This window comes from Amaranthus tricolor, chromosome 3 (assembly GCF_026212465.1).
Source record: "Amaranthus tricolor cultivar Red isolate AtriRed21 chromosome 3, ASM2621246v1, whole genome shotgun sequence".
Classification (NCBI taxonomy): Eukaryota; Viridiplantae; Streptophyta; class Magnoliopsida; order Caryophyllales; family Amaranthaceae; genus Amaranthus; species Amaranthus tricolor.
The window spans coordinates 2540420-2558561 of record NC_080049.1 but is presented as its reverse complement, the minus strand read 5'-3'; the positions used below and the strand labels follow the sequence as shown (position 1 = coordinate 2558561).

The following is an 18142-nucleotide window of genomic DNA, read 5'->3' as shown; positions in this document are numbered from 1 at the left end:
ATTGCCAAGATCGAATGTATGAAGTTTAGTGACAAACGACAAATTACGCTATCAATGATATCGATGTTTGTAGAAAAAAGTAAAGCAATAAAACGACACAAAGATTTAACGAGGTTCACCCAACTTAGGCTACGTCCTCCAATGTGTAGTATCTCTTATATTATCAAAGGAGTTCAAAGAACTCTCAAATATGGAGAATTACAATAGAGAAGAGATATAGGCTAGTGTTTGGCTTGGGGTGTATTTTGTGGATATTTACAATGTGAATGAGAGCTCTCTATTTATAGGAGAGATCTCACTAAGTAACATTAAGTACATTACAACTATGAATAAATGACAATGAAACATCTCCAAGAAATTGAAGAGTCAAAAAAACAGCATCTTAGGAGTATCAGAAACATCGCTCGACCAAAGCAGAGGCTCGCTCGGTCGAGTGGCCTGGTGTAGCGGACTACAGGAAGTTTCTGGTTGCATTCTGTCTGCTCGCTCGACCCATCCTGAAGCTCTCTCGGTCGAGCGTGCTGGTCGAGCGGCACTTCAGAGGGCTTCTGACAGTATTGCTCGACTTGCATAGTTGAACATCTTGAATTAAACCTTTGAACTTCTTCATTTAGTCCCATAACTTCCTTGATTAACTCATTAATTCATACCTTAATCATCATCATAAACCACAAATATTAAGACTCATCTTAATACACCCATTCATGACATACTTATGGGATTCCATCCCAAGAGTCACCACATGAATGCACACTCCAAATGTGCACTCAAATTACACCAATCATAACACGTTTCTTGCATATAAATATTACAAACCAAACGCCCTCTGAGTGTATGTTAGATCTAAATTCATAATCATATGATACTTGTTAAGTATAACATGTCAAGTTCAGATCGGTAGTAAGTCACACACCTCAAGTTAATCCTTCAATTAGATAAATATCATGTTGGGTAGACTTTCATAATTCAGATTAAAAAAATAAAAATAAAAATAAAAATAAAAATAAAAACTTGTTTAGTTAAACACTCCAATTTTTTAAAAAAATCTCACTTTTTTAGTTGATTGACGTAGTCAACTGAATTTCCTAATAAAGTTATTTAAATGTACTAATATAATTATTTGTAAGCTAATTTATGTACAAGAGTTTTTTAAGAAAATTCAAAAATTATAATTGTTTTTGTACATATTAAACTGTTGTTAGAAATATTTCACATGTGAAATAAGATCTCACATCGATAAAATAATAGGTTGTTGAATTGCATATATATATATATATATATATATATATATATATATATATATATATATATATATATATATATATATATTGGGTGAACTAATCCTCCTAATACCATATGGTTTTGGAAAACAATGAACCTCACCAAGCGTATGTGTAAGTCCACACTCTTGACCTGTGGGTTTGTGGGTCCCAAGCCCACGGGTGTCCCGTGTCCACACGAGTGGGCTACTATGAGATCATGTGATTAGGCTGTGACAATTCGCCACATGATCACCCATGAGCCCACTTGTATGGATACACCCATGGGCACTCATGAGCCCAAGCCCACAAATCCTTGGGTAATGAGCGTTAACTTGCATACAATATATAATGAGTTTTACTCTTTTCCAAAATTATATAATATTAGGAGGATTACTCATAAAGTATTATATAAAGTCTACAACCCATTTTTTAAGTAACGTGAAAACCCATTTTTTAAGTAACGTGAAATGATGTAAAATATTTCCAACATAACAAACAACTCATATAGAAATAGATTTGTATACAAGACAAGCTTTTAGCTTTATCAACTCAAATTCTTGTTCTACTTAATCCTAATTTGAGCTTTGATTTTAAATTTTGATCTAATCAATAAAGAGGCCCTTTTCTTTTTATGAAGGAACAACCTTAGTGCAAATAATGGTGAACGAATTAATTCATACATAGTTGAATTAATTTCATGAAAATTCAAATTTGAAATTTATATTTTTATATACTCTCATGACATTCGTGTTAATATTTTTTATATTATGTGACTTTTGCCACAAGTATAACTGTTTAGGAAATTAAGAAACAACCCGTAATGTATGAGACCATCTCACGATGAGACCACCTCAAAACAAGAAGTTCATAAGCTAAAAGTTTCTATTATTGGGCTATTGAACCCAAGTATGAGGTATGTCCCACAGTGAGACCGTCTCATACAAGAATTTGTGAATGAAGAAAAGTGGGTAAAAAAATGATTTATGGGAAAGTTGACAGATGAAATAAAAAGATAAGCTAAATGTATAGACGAAAACTAAAAAATATGTGTGGTCCTGGCCAAAAGTATTATTGTAGCAAACCTATAAATGGATTGAAATGAAAAATGCAGCATGAAACCATGAGATAGATTGATTAGTTCAATAATTCAACATGTGTTAAAGAGCAAATTTTATATAAGTCTATTTTCTTATAAAAGAAATTCTTATGAGAAGCTTAAATTTTAAAAATAAATATTTTCATATCTAAAATAAATATTTTAGTTAATTAAAGTAAATAATTTAACTCAATTTTAAACTATCTGATATTGAGATGATGTTAAATTAGAATTAAAATTACGTATAATCAAAAAAAAAAAACAAATATGGAAATCCAACTGGCAGATAAAGGTTGAAGATATTATTGGGCTAAGAAAATTATATATTCTTGAAGAAAGTGGTCCATCTGACCCCCTGGAAGGATACATGTCATGTGGCCCATGCTATAGGATTCTATCCTTATTCCTCTGTTGTTCGATTTTACTTTCATATTTTAAAAAAATAAACACCAAGTCTTTTACTGAGACCCTCTTATTGTGAAACAGACTTATATAAATAGCTCAAAATTTAACATACAAAATAGTTAACTAAATAAAAATTATTTTCTCCATTAAACTTTAAGAAATTAAAATTGGATTATTCCATACTAAGCTGTCTCACAGTGAGACAGTCTTAACAAAAAATTTGTCAAAAATATAATAAAAATATACCTCCCGTAACACCAAGCTTGAACTACTAGTTTAAATGCCTGGCTTAATTAGCCACTAATTCTACAGTTTCAGCTGGTCAAACCAATAACAAAACTTCTACCGATAACTCCTGTCAACCATTATTTGCCAAATAAATCCATTGTCTCACATCTTGTTCTTGCTATATAAGAAAAATATAGTCAATTGAAAACTTGTTTGATTCGACTCGATACATACTTTTATACTATTAACTTTTTGCGATTTTTAATTCTGTGAGATTAAACACTTAAGGATCAATACATAGTGCATTGAATTGCATGAAAACTAAGAGTATCGATTAAGAAAAATCAAGGTAGTATTTTATTTCTATGTATCAATGTACTTACTTCTATTTTAATTTGTTTTAATAAATTATTTATATTTTCATATGTGGATATAAATCCATAATTTTTTTCAATCATTCATAAACTTAGATTTCCATCCAATGCACATATTTCATTTGTTATTTTTTGGTTTATCATGCCTATGAAGATTTACCATATTTTTATATAGATTTTGAAAATTTTATCAGGATAAGTAAGAAATAAAATATTACTATATGAAGGGGCCATTGTAATTGCCTTACATTCATAGATTTACTATTGCATAATTTTGGCTTATTTGTTGTATAGATCTTAATATCAAATGTCCTCTAACATGTTTGTTATTAATAAAGATATTAATCAATTTTATTTATTAAAATAAAAAATATTTTGAATTTAAAGTTATATAAACATTAAATTATATTACTTAACACAATATAACATTTAAAATCCTATCACCAATAATATTTATTTTTATTTTATTTCATAATTTCATCTTTAAAATATACTATTACTATTCTAATTAATAAACGTCCCCGTGAACGTCTTGGGGACATTAGTAAACTTTGACTTATTATATTAAAATGTGTATAACTATTAGTTTTCTTAGTTGAGAAGTCGAGGTCTATGACTAAATTTTAATCTCTTCGTGTCACTTATTAATTTGCATCAATTTTTATTTTTCCTTATTTTATTTATTTGCATTATTTTCTTATTTGAAATTGACCTGACCCTATTATCTTCTATTAATCTCAATCATACATCTAAATACTCTTTTAATATCATCCATACAATTTATTATCATTTTTTTTAAAATTACATTTTTTAATTTCTCATACTTTCCTCAAAAATCATTATCTTTCTCTTTGATTTTAATCCCAACAAAACATAGAAAGTATAATTTTTTTTCCCTTAAAAAAGGTTTAACATTTTTTGGAGGGGACCATGACATTGTACCCCTTTATGTGAGTGCAAATCTTAAGTGAGAATAATCTAACAAATTTCTTACATCATCAATTATGTAAAGAAAATCGACAAGTAAATTCCAATATTTACTTTAATATGGGAAAATGATAAATTATTTTTTTTTGAAAAAGAGATTATTTTTGATAGTGATGATAAAATAATTGTTTTAGTTTAGAGAAAGGACAAATTGCATGTGAAGTATTTTTGGATACTTCAATACGGCCCCATTACTCTTTCTCCCACCTTGGGACTCGAAATGTTCTAGAAAATGCCTACTATTTGTTACAATATATAATATATTATATAATATATTATTGGGTGAACTTACCCGTGTAATAATTTATTTTTCTTTTGATTTTTTTTCTTTTTCTTAAATCCTCTTCTATCTCAAATTAATAATAGTGAATGAATTAAAAATGTATTGAATTGAAAATGAATTAGTGGCTGAATTGAATTGAAAATGTCACCGCCTAAAAGTTGACAAAAGTCACCGGAAACTAATTTAAGGTGTTTTTTTTAATAAAAAGTCTCTTAAAAGGTGCTTTTTTACAAAAAAAATAAATTTAAAAGGTGTTTTTTTTACAAAAAAACTGATTTTATAAGGTGTTTCTTTGCAAATTTTCCTATTATAAAATGTTATATTTAGAAAATACGAATCAGGAAAATTAATTCAATACTTGTATTAAATTCAAATCTAAATATAATATATCGATTTAGATAATACAAATACAAAAGATACTACAAATTTAATCTCCTTCATCAGAATCAATATAATATTAATAGCAACGGGATAGAGATAGAACATGCTCGTAGCCAACTTTAGGGACATGATGGCTACGAGATGGAGATGGAAAATGCCCTTAGCCAACTTTCAGAATAGGATGGAGACGGAAAATGCTCATAGCCAACCTAGGCGACGGGACTCTCCCGTCTCCATCCCGTAGCCAAGCTCGGCGACAGAATGTCTCCTTCTCAATATTTTTTTGTAATGTATATCTAATACAAACCGGTAGTAGGTGATCCAACAACATTTCGGGTTACATGAAACAATAGATGGGATTATTCATGGTTAAGCGATAGTTGGGATTATTAGGAAAATCGTAAATAGGTTGGATTATTTTGGGTAAATTTTCCTTTATAATTCTATTTAATCTAAAAGTGTCCAAAACAGAATCGATGATCTGACATATATTCGACCTTGTAATTGAACTCGACTTTAATTCGAGTTTAAAATGAATTTACAATTATATAAAAAACCAATATAAACACAAGACTCAATGTTAAACGGACGAAAATATCATCCAAAATCTACCCAATGACTGAAATAAGCACATATAATTTCTAAACAGTATAAACCTCGTATAGTATGTGGAGTCAATGCATGGTTTTACCACAATATTCCTTGGAGTCTCGAGACAATGCTCGACATGCCATCATGAAATAAAAAGTTAAGCCTTAAAGTAGAACTAATTAATTAAATACTCCTACATTAATTAATTAAATAGTACATTCAATCAATCACAGGGATCATGAGAAACTTCAAACAGTTAACTAAAGTCACTAATGCAAGGAAGGAACAAAAAGATAGTATGTGCTATTATACAATATAGTTGTAAAAGATACACTCAATTCTCTATAGATCAAGTGGTTTAAACTATTACCTCAAAAAAAAAAAAAAAGTAAATTAGAGTTTGTATTAGTTAGAGTAAATATTATTTTATCTGGATAATATTTTAGGATTAATAATTCTCATTGCTCTTTTTTTATGGTCTGCCTTGTACTTAAAAAATTATAAAATCGATTGAAACGATTTTAATGGTAGAGTTTATAAAATGACAGATAATTGTATGTTATCAAGAGTATTTTAAATTTAATACAAATAATACTTTATAATGTTGGGATAAGTTATCCCACATCGATAAATTGAAAATGGTGTGCATGCTTTATAAGCTATTAGAGACCTTCTTCCCATTGCCATATGGTTTTGAGATGGTATATATCTCCTTGGCTTATGAAATGTGTGCACTTGTGTCCCCCGTTAATATGCTGGTATTCACAATAAATCCAGCCTAATTTTACATGGTATCAAAGCCGATAGTTCGATCAACAATTTAAAAATGGTAGGTTCGAAAAGAATGGCGTTTCTACTGAACCATATTGGGATGGTTCAATGATGATTCATACAGGAAGCAAGAATGAAGAACAAAGCAATGAGTCATTTGCAAGCTATGACGCAAATTCAGCAATAGAAGAGGAAGAACAGAAGCTCAAAGCAACAGTACAGCAAAGCCTGACGGAGGCTAGCGAACAGCTGACCTTGCAGGTCTTGCCAAGCTCAACCAAGACGGATTTGGAAGCCATGGAAGATGGATTTGGAATCTTGGTACTTGGAATATCATATCTTGGTCCAAGGACATTACTTCACATCATTGAAAACCCATGGAAATCAATGGTAAAGGTCACCCAGTCAGAAGGTAATCTAAAACAGAACAGAGCACAACTATTAGCATCCACTGACCAGCTGACTTTGAGGACCTGTGCTAGAACGAGCTTGGACTCCTTGGGGAACTCTAAGGGTAGATTTGGAATCTTTGCACTTGGATCTACCTACCATGGTTCAAGGTTACTATTAAAAACCATTGGAAGATCCCTAGACAAGTGGATGAAGGTCACCCACTCAACAGCTGGTTCAAACAAAACAGAAATGATCTTATGACCAGCTGACCTTGTGGGTTATGGCCCGATCGTGTATTATGACCTATGGGACCAACAAGGGTGGAAATGGAATCTCTACACTAGGATCTTGCTACCAGGACTCTTAGTGGCCATCATCAACCTTTGGAAGTGCATAAGAAAGTGAGTGGAAGGTAGCCTGGTCAGCAACCTTCTGTCAGAATTTCAGAATGCTATACTTAGTTTGTTTTTCATGTTTTTAAAGTGCACATGTATTGCACGTGTTCCTTTATGACCGTTATTGTTAGGTAGACGTGTCATTAGCCTTCTCATTGTATTTCCCTCTTCCCTTACGTCTATAAATAGATGGCCTTAGCCTTGTAATCAAACAACTTGGAAATTTCAGAAAAATCAAATTCATTGGAATTGTTTCCTTTGTTTTCTCCTTGAGTGTGTGTGATCACTCAACGATCTTGAAAAGTGCAAGATCATCACCTTTTACAACTGAGAGTAGTCCTTGGTTGTATTAAGGGAATTGAAGGCCTTGGAGGATCAAAACTCCTAGTCTTTCAATTCAAGATTCATCCTATTAGTTTTGTTCTGTTTGTTAAGAATACATTACTGTTTGATTGTGTTTGGGGGTTGTTGGGTTATCAAATTACGTGGAATTGAAGGCTGGCTTGGATCTTCACATTACGTTGAGAATATCCACCCCAAATTTAGTCCATCTACCCTAATTGATTACTCCCACATGCGAACTTGACGGGGGTTCGCATGTGAGGGGGGTGTTGGGATGAGTTATCCCACATCAATAAATTGAAAATGGTGTACACGCTTTATAAGCTATTAGAGACCTTCTTCCCATTGCCATATGGTTTTGGGATGGTATATATCTCTTTGGCTTATGAAGTGTGTGCACTTGTGTCCCCCCGTTAATATGCTGGCATTCACAATAAGTCCAGCCTAATTTAACATATAATTTTCATTTAATATTTTGTACTATGACTTGAAAAACACTAATTCCCTCATTTTCTATTGTTTGTTACATTAAATATTTTTCAAACAAGAGAAAATAGAAATTTAAACATGGTTATTCATGGATAAATAAGAGTTATTAAATTGTATTCATATAAGATCTTTTTAGATTCGTCATAATATATGGAATTTAAATACATAATTTTAGTAAACTTTTTTTTTTCCTTGAGTCGAGGGACTTTTTGACTGCACTCTCCTTTATGGGTATGAGTTGTCGTCGTCCTATGTGCGGGATACACTGAGTATGATGATGATGACGACTTTTAATAAGCTTTTTATTAATATATTTATAGATATTGAGACTCAATAATGCTTGTATACTACTTCCTCTTATTTTGCAGACTAATCTTTTTTACCTTTTCATATTTACTAATGCAATATTTTACTCTTCTTATCTGTAATTATTCATATTAATAAAGAGGAATTACTTTTGGAGAAAGTATAGGTTGATGGTAAATTTTATTGAAAAAATAAAATTAAAAGAGATATATGCATGTTTGTAAGTGTGGCCGCGTATAAATCAACTTTTTAAGGTTGTCTACTGTTGAAGATTGGTTAATTTGTGCATTCCATTCTTATGCCCATTATTTATTTTAATTATAACCTATTTATTTAAACAATATATAATTTTTATTGAATTTAGTTATTTAAATAATATATTAGCTGTATTTTTTTATAGTTATTAGCAGCTGGGCCAAAAATTGAAACATTGCCAGTCAAAGAAGGAGCTAATAACTCCAGCTGGACCAAAACAACAAAACTCAATTGTCATCGTCTCTAACTGCTAACAAAAATTTTAAGTCAAAAAGGTTCGAGTGGGAATTTGACTAAGCTGAAATTGGAATTGAATGTTGCTTGGACTTTGAAAATTCGGAGTAAAGTTTTCTTATTTATTATTTTTTTATTTAATAAATAATTTATAGTACACTTAACAACTCATTAGAATTTTTTTCTAATGGTTCAATTCTAGACTAGTTTGTTTTGCGTTTTGCAAGTAACTTTCTTGTTAAATTTAGTAAAGATATCATTCTAAAACCATATGACAATGGGAGGAAAACGTCGAATGACTTTTATAGTGTGCAGATACTCATTTATGTAAATTAGTAATTACTAAATGCTAGTTTACCAAATATTTAATTATATGTTATCGGCTAATTATCAAACATGGGTTTTTTAGCTACTACCGTGAGAAATTGTTTTTCGGTGACTCGTGAGATGACCTCAAATAAGAAATTCATATTTTCGTAATATATAATAAATGAGTTATTTAATCCAAATATAAAACGTGTCTATTATCTTATAAACAAAAAATTCTTAATAAGATCCAAATAGCAATCATAAATAAAGAATTATTATTTGATATGATTCAATTTAAACCTATATAAAATTGATACCTAAATTATTATTTATACCTGTCAACTTTTAATAAACATCATCATAGTCAATATTCCGCTTGAACGTAGGATCTGGATCAGAAAAGATGACGGATAATACATATTCGTACTCACTTTATAGGAAGGACTAATAGAATGCGGTCGTTTTACCTCCAAACAATAAGAGCCTTGTATGAAGAGGATATGAGAGATACCGTTGTCTCAAGAGTACATCTACTTGCTGGAAAAATAGAAGACAAAACTAGTTCTAAAAAAATGATAAATAAAAATAATGATAAATAAATAAATAGAATAAATAAAATAAAACTACAATAAATATATAAATGTACAAAACGAAACGTGTAACAAGCAACTAGACACTATGGCAAGAAGACAATTAAAGAAATAACTAGTAGTCTAAAATATGGATCTCACATTTCCAACTATTCATATCTCTAACCAGGTCCATGGAGAGGCGCAACTCACTTAAGTCATTCTTTACTTGCTCAATCCACGTTTTCTTAGGTTTTCTTTGACTTCTCTTACCCTCCACTGTGATGCTTTCTATTTTCTAACAGGAGAGTAAAATGTTTTTCTTGCACGTGCCCAAACCATATTAACCTATTTTCACGCATTTTAGCCACTAATGAGGCAATGTCTAACTTCTTTGTAAACTCCTAGTTTTTGATTCTGTCCATTATTGTGTTACCGCATGTCCATCTCAATATTCGCATCTCTGCTACTTTCATCTTTCGTTTATGAATTTTTTTAACGGGCCAATACTCTGTCTCATACAACAAAGCTGGCCTAATGAAAATACTATAAAAGTTACCTTTTAGTCTAATCGGAAACTTCCTGTGACATAACACTTTAATAGCCGCTCGCCACTTAAACCAACCTGCTTGTATACGATGCGTAACATCTCCACCAATCTCACCATTACTTTGGATATAGAACCCTTGGATACTAAAAGTTTTTCATAGTTACAACTACATCTTCTCCAATTATCTCATCTTGACCATCATCTTGCATTCTCGCTCATTACAACTAAAATTACATCTCAAATTTTAATAAACAAAGAAGCCAAATCGTCAACACTCAATTTATTAATTATAAAATAAAACAATAATATTGAATAAAGAGTTATATCTTTTTTAAAGCGAATTTATATGTAAATCACAATAAACTAAACACAAAAATGCAAATAATATGCCTATAATTTAATTTTAATTAGTTTTACTTAGTTTTCAATTTCATCTATTATCTTTTTGACAATGAGCGAATTTAGATTTTTTTTAAGATTAACTTTCACTTCCTTTAATTCTAAAATATTCTTATCCTATTTTTTACACATTATTTATTATTCTTGATTGTTCTTTATCTATTCCAATCGGTCGATATGAGTCAATTCCTAGTTATATTGTTCTAACTGCTATTTGATTCACAATATGATTCTTCGTGATTGTTAGGATTAATCGTTATACTCCCTCCTATTCATCTTAAGTGTCTCATTTACTTTATGCACTTTATCCAATGCACTTATTCAATTCTTAATATATCGAGTTATGTATAATAAAAAATTATAAAAAGTTGATATTTATAATCTTTACATCAAAACGAATCAAATAAGATCCCACATGACTATGTTTTAACTTATAGATTAATAATAGAATGCTATTTAAGAGTGATAGATGAATAGTGTCTCAAAAGTAAATGAGACACCTAAGGTGAATAGGAGGGAGTATAATATTATTAAATTACCCTATATTCTCCGATCAAATATCATTTGCACATTTATTTTTGTATTTCTACTATTATTATCTACACATATTGCTTATATATAAAAGAATATGAAAACATAATTATAAAAACTCGGCAAGTCAAAAAGTATTTATATATTGATTATAGAAAACTCACATTCAACAACCCAAAACCTTAGGTAATAAGGGTGTCATTAAAGAAGGAAACAGTGTCAAAATCAGTAAATACCACAAGAAAAGAAAAATATCTATTATTATTTTTATTATTTTATTATAATAAAGTAATAAGTAAAAAGAAAAAAAATAATTTTCAGACAATCATAGGGCAGCTGAGGAAAAGTAGTTAGGATCCTCTCTATTATTTAAAATATAATAAAAAATATATTCGATTAATAACTATAATTACTTGATGAAGTTTTAATAAGGAGAATTTTGATATTTTATTTATATTTTACAATCAGAATCAAAATCCTAACATGAGTAATTAAAAATAATAATAATAATAAAAAGGATTCTAATATAAGAAGAATGGTTCACAAGTGGGTCCCACATCACTAAATCTCTCACAGTTTTCGTTATCTTTCTCATTTTCTCTCCTTGTCTTCTTCATCATATCTCTCTTACTTACCACTGTCTTTCACTCACTTAAGACTATATCCTGACTCTTATTCATCCTCTCTCTCTTCTTCAGATCTAACTACCTTAAGCTATTTTTTTAAAAGAAAATCAAAAAAATAAAAAAAACCTCAAACTCTTGTGAAAAACCCTAAACATCTTCAACCACCATCTGGGTAAGCTTTTACTTTCTCCACATTGTATTTTTGATTATTTTTTGTTAATGGGTATTTGTTATTCTTTGATTTTAATGCTAAATGTGTCATTTTTTTTTGGGAAAATGAAGTGCGTTTTACTTTAAATTTTCTTGTCTTTTGTTAATGGGTATTGATTAATCTTTGATTTCAATGCTAATTTGGCAAAATGAAGTGTCTTTTACTTTGATTCTTGAAAGATCTAAGTATTTCTTCAATTAATTATTTTCTTTGGGTTATTTTTTTGGGCAAATGTGGTTAATAAAAAGTAAAGGTTTGATTTTTCTTTTTTTTTTTTGCTTATTTTCAGTAAAGATCTTGTTTTTCCTTTGGTGGGTTTTCCCATCATTTATCGTAATGTTGCTGTCTTGTGGGTTTAACATGATCTATCATAAAGTAGAGATTTTTATTATGTGGGTTTTTACCTTTTTCTTCTTCTTCCTTGATTTAGCATATATTAAAGTGGACTTAGTATACTTTATCTTTTTTCATTATGTTAAAATGATGGAGGGTTAGATGCTAATATCATTGTGTGGATTATTGGTGAGTAATACTAATGAAAAAGATTTGAACTTTGTGGATAATGTTGATTAGATTTAATCATACTAGGTTGACCTAATAATTGGATGTCACTTACCAAATCTTAATTGCAGCTGATCTGTCATATTTTACCTTGTCATCAATGGAGGTTTTACCCTGGCTATTTTTTCTGTCAAATGTTCCTTTCATGGTGGGTAGGTGGGTGATTTAAGCTATAGCTTTCACCTTTCTATGATGGGGTGACTAGGAATTCTAATATACTTGGATAATGCATCTTCTATTAGCCAAATTAGTTTAGTCTTGACTCGGGTACTGATGTTGGATACTGATACGTGTCTAAGTGTCGGATACGTCTACATATTCAATTTTACGCCCAAAAAGAAGTGTTTAAGTGCCATACTAATGTCCGAGGATCAATGATCAGACACGGGTACGTAAAACAAAATGAAGAGTCCGAGTAACATAGGTCTTCAAATACCGGTTTTATGTGATTGTCATTTGGTTTATGCTTGCAAGAGAAAGATGCTAGAATGGTAAAATTGCGAGGATAACTAGTTGCACATTATTCCTTAACTCTAGAGAGTATCCATTTGTTTAATGTTTATATGTTGTTTTGATCATTAGTGGATGATCTTAGGGATGGATGGGGAAAATTGATTCTTAGATGATGGGTTTCGTTATCATCATACTTGGTATATCATGCTCATAGATGCTATGATCAGGGTAAAACTTTTAATCGGAAAACTGAAAGTTCGGATTGAATGTAGGTTCAAGTTAGGCTTGTCAATGGCAGTAACGGATGTAGAATATCCTGTTTTAGGAGAAACCTCTTGTGCGTCTTTGCTCGAACAATTACAGGTACTTGGTCAAAATTATTTCATTACAAATTATGTTATCAACCGCTGAGCATTGTGCTAATTTTAAGTATTCGATTCGGTGTAGCGAATATGGGACGAAGTTGGTGAAAGTGATGAGGACAGGGACAAAATGCTTCTTCAGATAGAGCAGGAATGTTTAGATGTTTACAAAAGGAAGGTTGATTTGGCAGTTAAATCCCGAGCTCAACTTCTCCAAACCTTGGCCGATGCTAATGTCGAACTTTCCACACTCCTATCTGCTCTCGGAGAAAAACATGTCGTTGGAATGGTTTGTCTCTACCATAATTGAATTTTCTTAGTGGTTTGATGTAAAAACAAGCCAATTTCTTGTTTGGGGTTCATCTTTTGATTTAAACAGTTGTACATACACATTGCTTTTGGACAGCCGGAGAAAACTTCTGGAACGATTAAAGAACAATTAGCGGCCATTGCACCAACGTTGGAGAAGTTATGTAATCAAAAGGAGCAGAGGCTGAAAGACTTCTCGGATGTTCAGACACAGATTCAGGAAATCTGTGGAGAAATTGCCGGGAAGTTGAACCTAAACGATGAAGTACCTGTCGTTGATGAGTCTGATTTATCCCTAAAGAAGTTAGAGGAATATAATGCTCAGCTTCAGGAACTTCAGAAAGAAAAGGTATAATTTCAGTTGTAATTAATGTGGTGTTATTCTGGGGGATGTTTTTTGTAAATAACGGTGATCACCCTTATGTGGTAGGATTTGATACGGTGGGAGTTTTGTGATTTTAATTTACTTTTTTAATTTTGTTTATATTAATAATATTCTTTTTGCCTTTCTGTAGTGATTTACAGTGATTGATTAGGAATTTTTGGTTATTCTGTGTTCAATAAGAGTTGTACTCATAAGCATTAGTTGATGTGACAGAGTGAAAGGTTACACAAGGTGTTGGAATTTGTGAGCACTGTGCATGATCTTTGTTCTGTGCTTGGTATGGACTTCTACAGTACTGTGACGGAAGTTCACCCGAGCTTGAATGACTCGAGCAGTGTGCAATCAAAGAGCATTAGCAACGAGACATTATCAAAGCTTGCTGAGACAGTTGTCGCTCTAAAAGAGGACAAGAAACAGAGGCTTCAAAAGGTAAACCTTGTCAATTGCAAATCTTTGTGTAGGTGTAAAGGGTTCGGCCCCCTGAATGTTTTGGGTCATTATGCAAAAGCGAAAATGTTGTATACCTATAGCTTTTGAATTAGAGATTTGGGTTACAAATCTTGCCACCTCCCTGTTTTGGTTTGAATATTAACCTGGCGCCCCTCTAACTTACTGTCAAAGATTCGCCGGTAAAACTTGTGATCAAACTCATGTGCAGCATTTTAACCAGGCAAACATTAATGTTGCATTTTTATTATAATAAAATTAGATTAAGTTTTGAGGCGTATAATACGAGTCTAAGAGAGTGCTTTTACCTGCAGCTTCAAGAGTTAGCTAATCAGTTGATTGATCTTTGGAATCTGATGGATACTCCTGATGATGAGCGAGAATTGTTTGATCATGTTACTTGCAACATATCAGCCTCAGTGGATGAAGTTACTATTCCCGGTGCTCTTGCTCTGGACTTGATTGAGCAGGTAACACTATCAATTTCACAATGCTATGAAGCGTTAATCAGAAACAACCTCTTTGTTATCAGTAGCAAGGGTAAGGTTGCGTACAACGTACAACGTACATCTGACCCCACAAACCCCACTTGGGTAGAGCCAATTTATCGCATCGGGGTAATATAATGTTGCATCGGTTTGCTGTTAAGTTTTCTTTTAATTTTTGTATGTACTATGGTCTATGTGGTTAGGCTGAGGTTGAGGTCGAAAGGCTTGATCAGCTGAAATTTAGCCGGATGAAGGAAATCGCCTTCAAGAAGCAGGGTGAACTTGAAGAGATATACACTCGTGCACATATAGAAATCGATACAGAGGCTGCTAGGGAAAAGATTTTAGCAATTATTGATGCTGGGAATGTGGAGCCCTCCGAGTTGATTGCTGACATGGAAAGCCAGATCTCGAAGGCCAAAGAAGAGGCTCTTAGCCGAAAAGAAATACTGGACCGGGTAGAAAAATGGATGTCAGCCTGTGAAGAAGAAAGTTGGCTCGAAGATTATAATCGGGTATTGTGCCATTTTCGCATTATTTGTGTCTCGGGGTATTTCAGGGGGTATTCAGGGGGTGGGGAAGTATGTGAGCATAATCTTGTACAGGTTGGCTTGATTTATGATTATTTGTGGACCTTATATAGAAACCAGATCTTTTAATTTAAGCTTTTTATATTCAGCAAGTCTTGTATGAGACTTTGTCACCATGAAACGGGCCTATACAAGTCACCTATTAGTAAAAAAAATTTAAAAAAAACAATGAAATCTGAATTTACACTTGTACAGGAAACAATTTTTTTTTTAAATAGTTTGGTTTGACCCAATTAAAGTTTTGTCTCGTCGTGAGACGGCTTCAATAAAGAATTAGTGTTTTATTTATATTTCATCCATACATATCTCAAGGGAATTGCTATTTATGGTGTAGTTCGGGTATTTTTCTTTGTCAATATTAGAGTATGCATGTGAATCGTCGTTTGACTTCCGACTTATTCACTGTTGCAGGATGACAACAGATATAATGCTAGCAGAGGCGCTCACTTAAATCTTAAGCGGGCAGAGAAAGCCCGAATTCTGGTGAACAAAATTCCAGGTTTGTATTACGTTTGGTGAAACCGTGAGCAGCATTTGCTAGTAAACGTTTAGTTTTACTCAAAACTGATTGTGTGTAATTATTGAACCAACGTTTGTGGCCTTGCAGCCATGGTTGATACACTAGTTGCCAAGACTCGTGCATGGGAAGAGGATCGGGGCCTAACTTTCACTTATGATGGAGTCCCCCTGCTTGCTATGCTGGATGAATATGCCATGCTCCGGCATGAACGAGAGGAAGAAAAACGGAGGTTGAGGGTAAGCGTATATTTTGAAATATTTAAACAACCTGCCTGCATATCCCGGTCATTTTCTTCCCCTTCCTCACGTCTAAATAGGATTGATTTGAAGCAAAGTGGTGAAAGGGTGGGGGAGATATCTTTCTATAGTCTCCGAGATTTGTCAATAGTTTAGATTTGTTAAACTGCAAGTTAATCTCCAAGATTTGTCGGTAGTGTAATTTGTTAACCTGACTTTACTTGATCCGAAAAGTACCCTTGAATGCACCTTTTGTTTCATAACCTCCCGAGCCCCATAAACCTTCTTATTAAAGTGGGGTTTACACAAGAGATGCCTCTCAAGTCTTAGATGTGCAACATTTCCTGATTAGCCTAGAGAAAGAAAGAGACGACTCTCTCATAACCATCTTTTCATGCCTTTTATAAAGGCTATGTTACTTGGACTCGGCAACTGTCGTACTAATGTCGGATACTAATACGTGTCCAAATGTCAGATACGTCTAAATATTCAATTTTACGTCCAAGTGTCATACTAATGTACGAGCATCAAGGATCGAACACGGGTACTTGAAGCAAAAGGAAGAGTCCGAGTAACATAGTATAAAGGTTTTTGAGTATGCTCCTTAAAGATGCTTGTAGTGCTCCCGAGTATGGACTAGTGTCACATAATTTGTTTATTTCCTTGCGAATTGCAAATCGAAAAAAAACAAATTATGGTTGATTTTGGGCTATTTTAGGCCATTTTGAGCGAATGGCGAGTTCAAAATATGAATTAGCCGATGAATATGGAATTGTTGGATTAGAAATAAATTTAGCCGGTACCTGCCCTTGATTACATGCTCTTGATTGCTTAACCGCAATTGTAACTTATCTTTGCTGTCCTCGCAGGACCACAAGAAGTATCAAGACCAGATGCCCACCGATCATGAAACTGCTTTTAGCTCAAGGCCAAGCCCTGTCAGACCCAATAGTGCAAACAAGAAAGGACCGCGCGTAAATGGGAGCTCTAACGGGACTCCAAGCCGTCGACTATCGTTAAACTCTCATCAAAATGGAAATCGGTCATCTAAAGAGGGTAAACTCAGGCCATCGGCCCCAGTGAACTACGTTGCCATATCGAAAGACGATGCTTCCTCCCATATCTCTACCTCAGACACCATCCCTGCTACACCATAATAGTAGTTTAAACTAGAAGAGATAAATCTGTAGGACTTTTATTGTCAGTGTATTTTAGTTTGGTTTAGGATGGTAAAGTAATTATGAACACAGTAAGGTGTAATGAGAGAGTATTTAGTATGTATGTGTTATATTGTCATCAAAAATCTTACTAATCCATGTTCTATTTTACTCCTTTGGTGCTGTTGTTGCTGCTGGCTATGTCCTTCCTGCTTCGGACTTTATTTTCCTTGGCCGTGTTTACGTTATTCTAAAATCGAGAAACGCAGGGGAGAAAATTGTTTTGTTGGAGTTTCCTCTGCTCCATTCGTTGTGAAGAAGGCGGAAAATTAATATTGATATAGTTTCGCTTAAGGTCAAACCTTTAAGTCGACTCAACGTGATTCGAACCATATATGAAAAGACAAATGTATGATCTAATCGAGTATCCAAATTCACAATCATGCAAGTACCTAATCCACTTGGGATTGCCAAGACATAAATCACAATTGGGGATGATATGAAAAGGGCTGACCAACTATATTCGAAGAAAAAAAAATTATATTCTGATATCTAAATCGGTATTTGATATTTGAGAATTTAAATCGATTATCCGATCTAAAATTACTTTACAGATAAGATATTCTATAATTCGATTTGAATATCAA

The 18142-nt window shown here is 32.5% G+C and overlaps 1 protein-coding gene across 2 annotated transcripts; it reads left to right on the top strand.

Moving 5' to 3' along the window:
• The first annotated feature begins 11719 nt into the window (after nt 1-11719).
• On the top strand, nt 11720-17669 carry LOC130808097 (65-kDa microtubule-associated protein 1). 2 transcript variants are annotated; one of them, XM_057673547.1, is made up of 10 exons: nt 11720-11948; nt 13274-13364; nt 13449-13652; nt 13770-14021; nt 14271-14486; nt 14819-14974; nt 15196-15507; nt 15994-16081; nt 16190-16338; nt 17208-17669. In XM_057673547.1, exons 2-10 carry the CDS (start codon nt 13293-13295, stop codon nt 17493-17495), a joined length of 1737 nt encoding a protein of 578 aa, XP_057529530.1. In that variant the 5' UTR covers nt 11720-11948; nt 13274-13292; the 3' UTR covers nt 17496-17669. The 2 variants fall into 2 exon arrangements, with proteins under 2 accessions (XP_057529530.1, XP_057529529.1); XM_057673546.1 differs by having other exon boundaries at nt 13743-14021.
• Nucleotides 17670-18142: the final 473 nt, after the last annotated feature.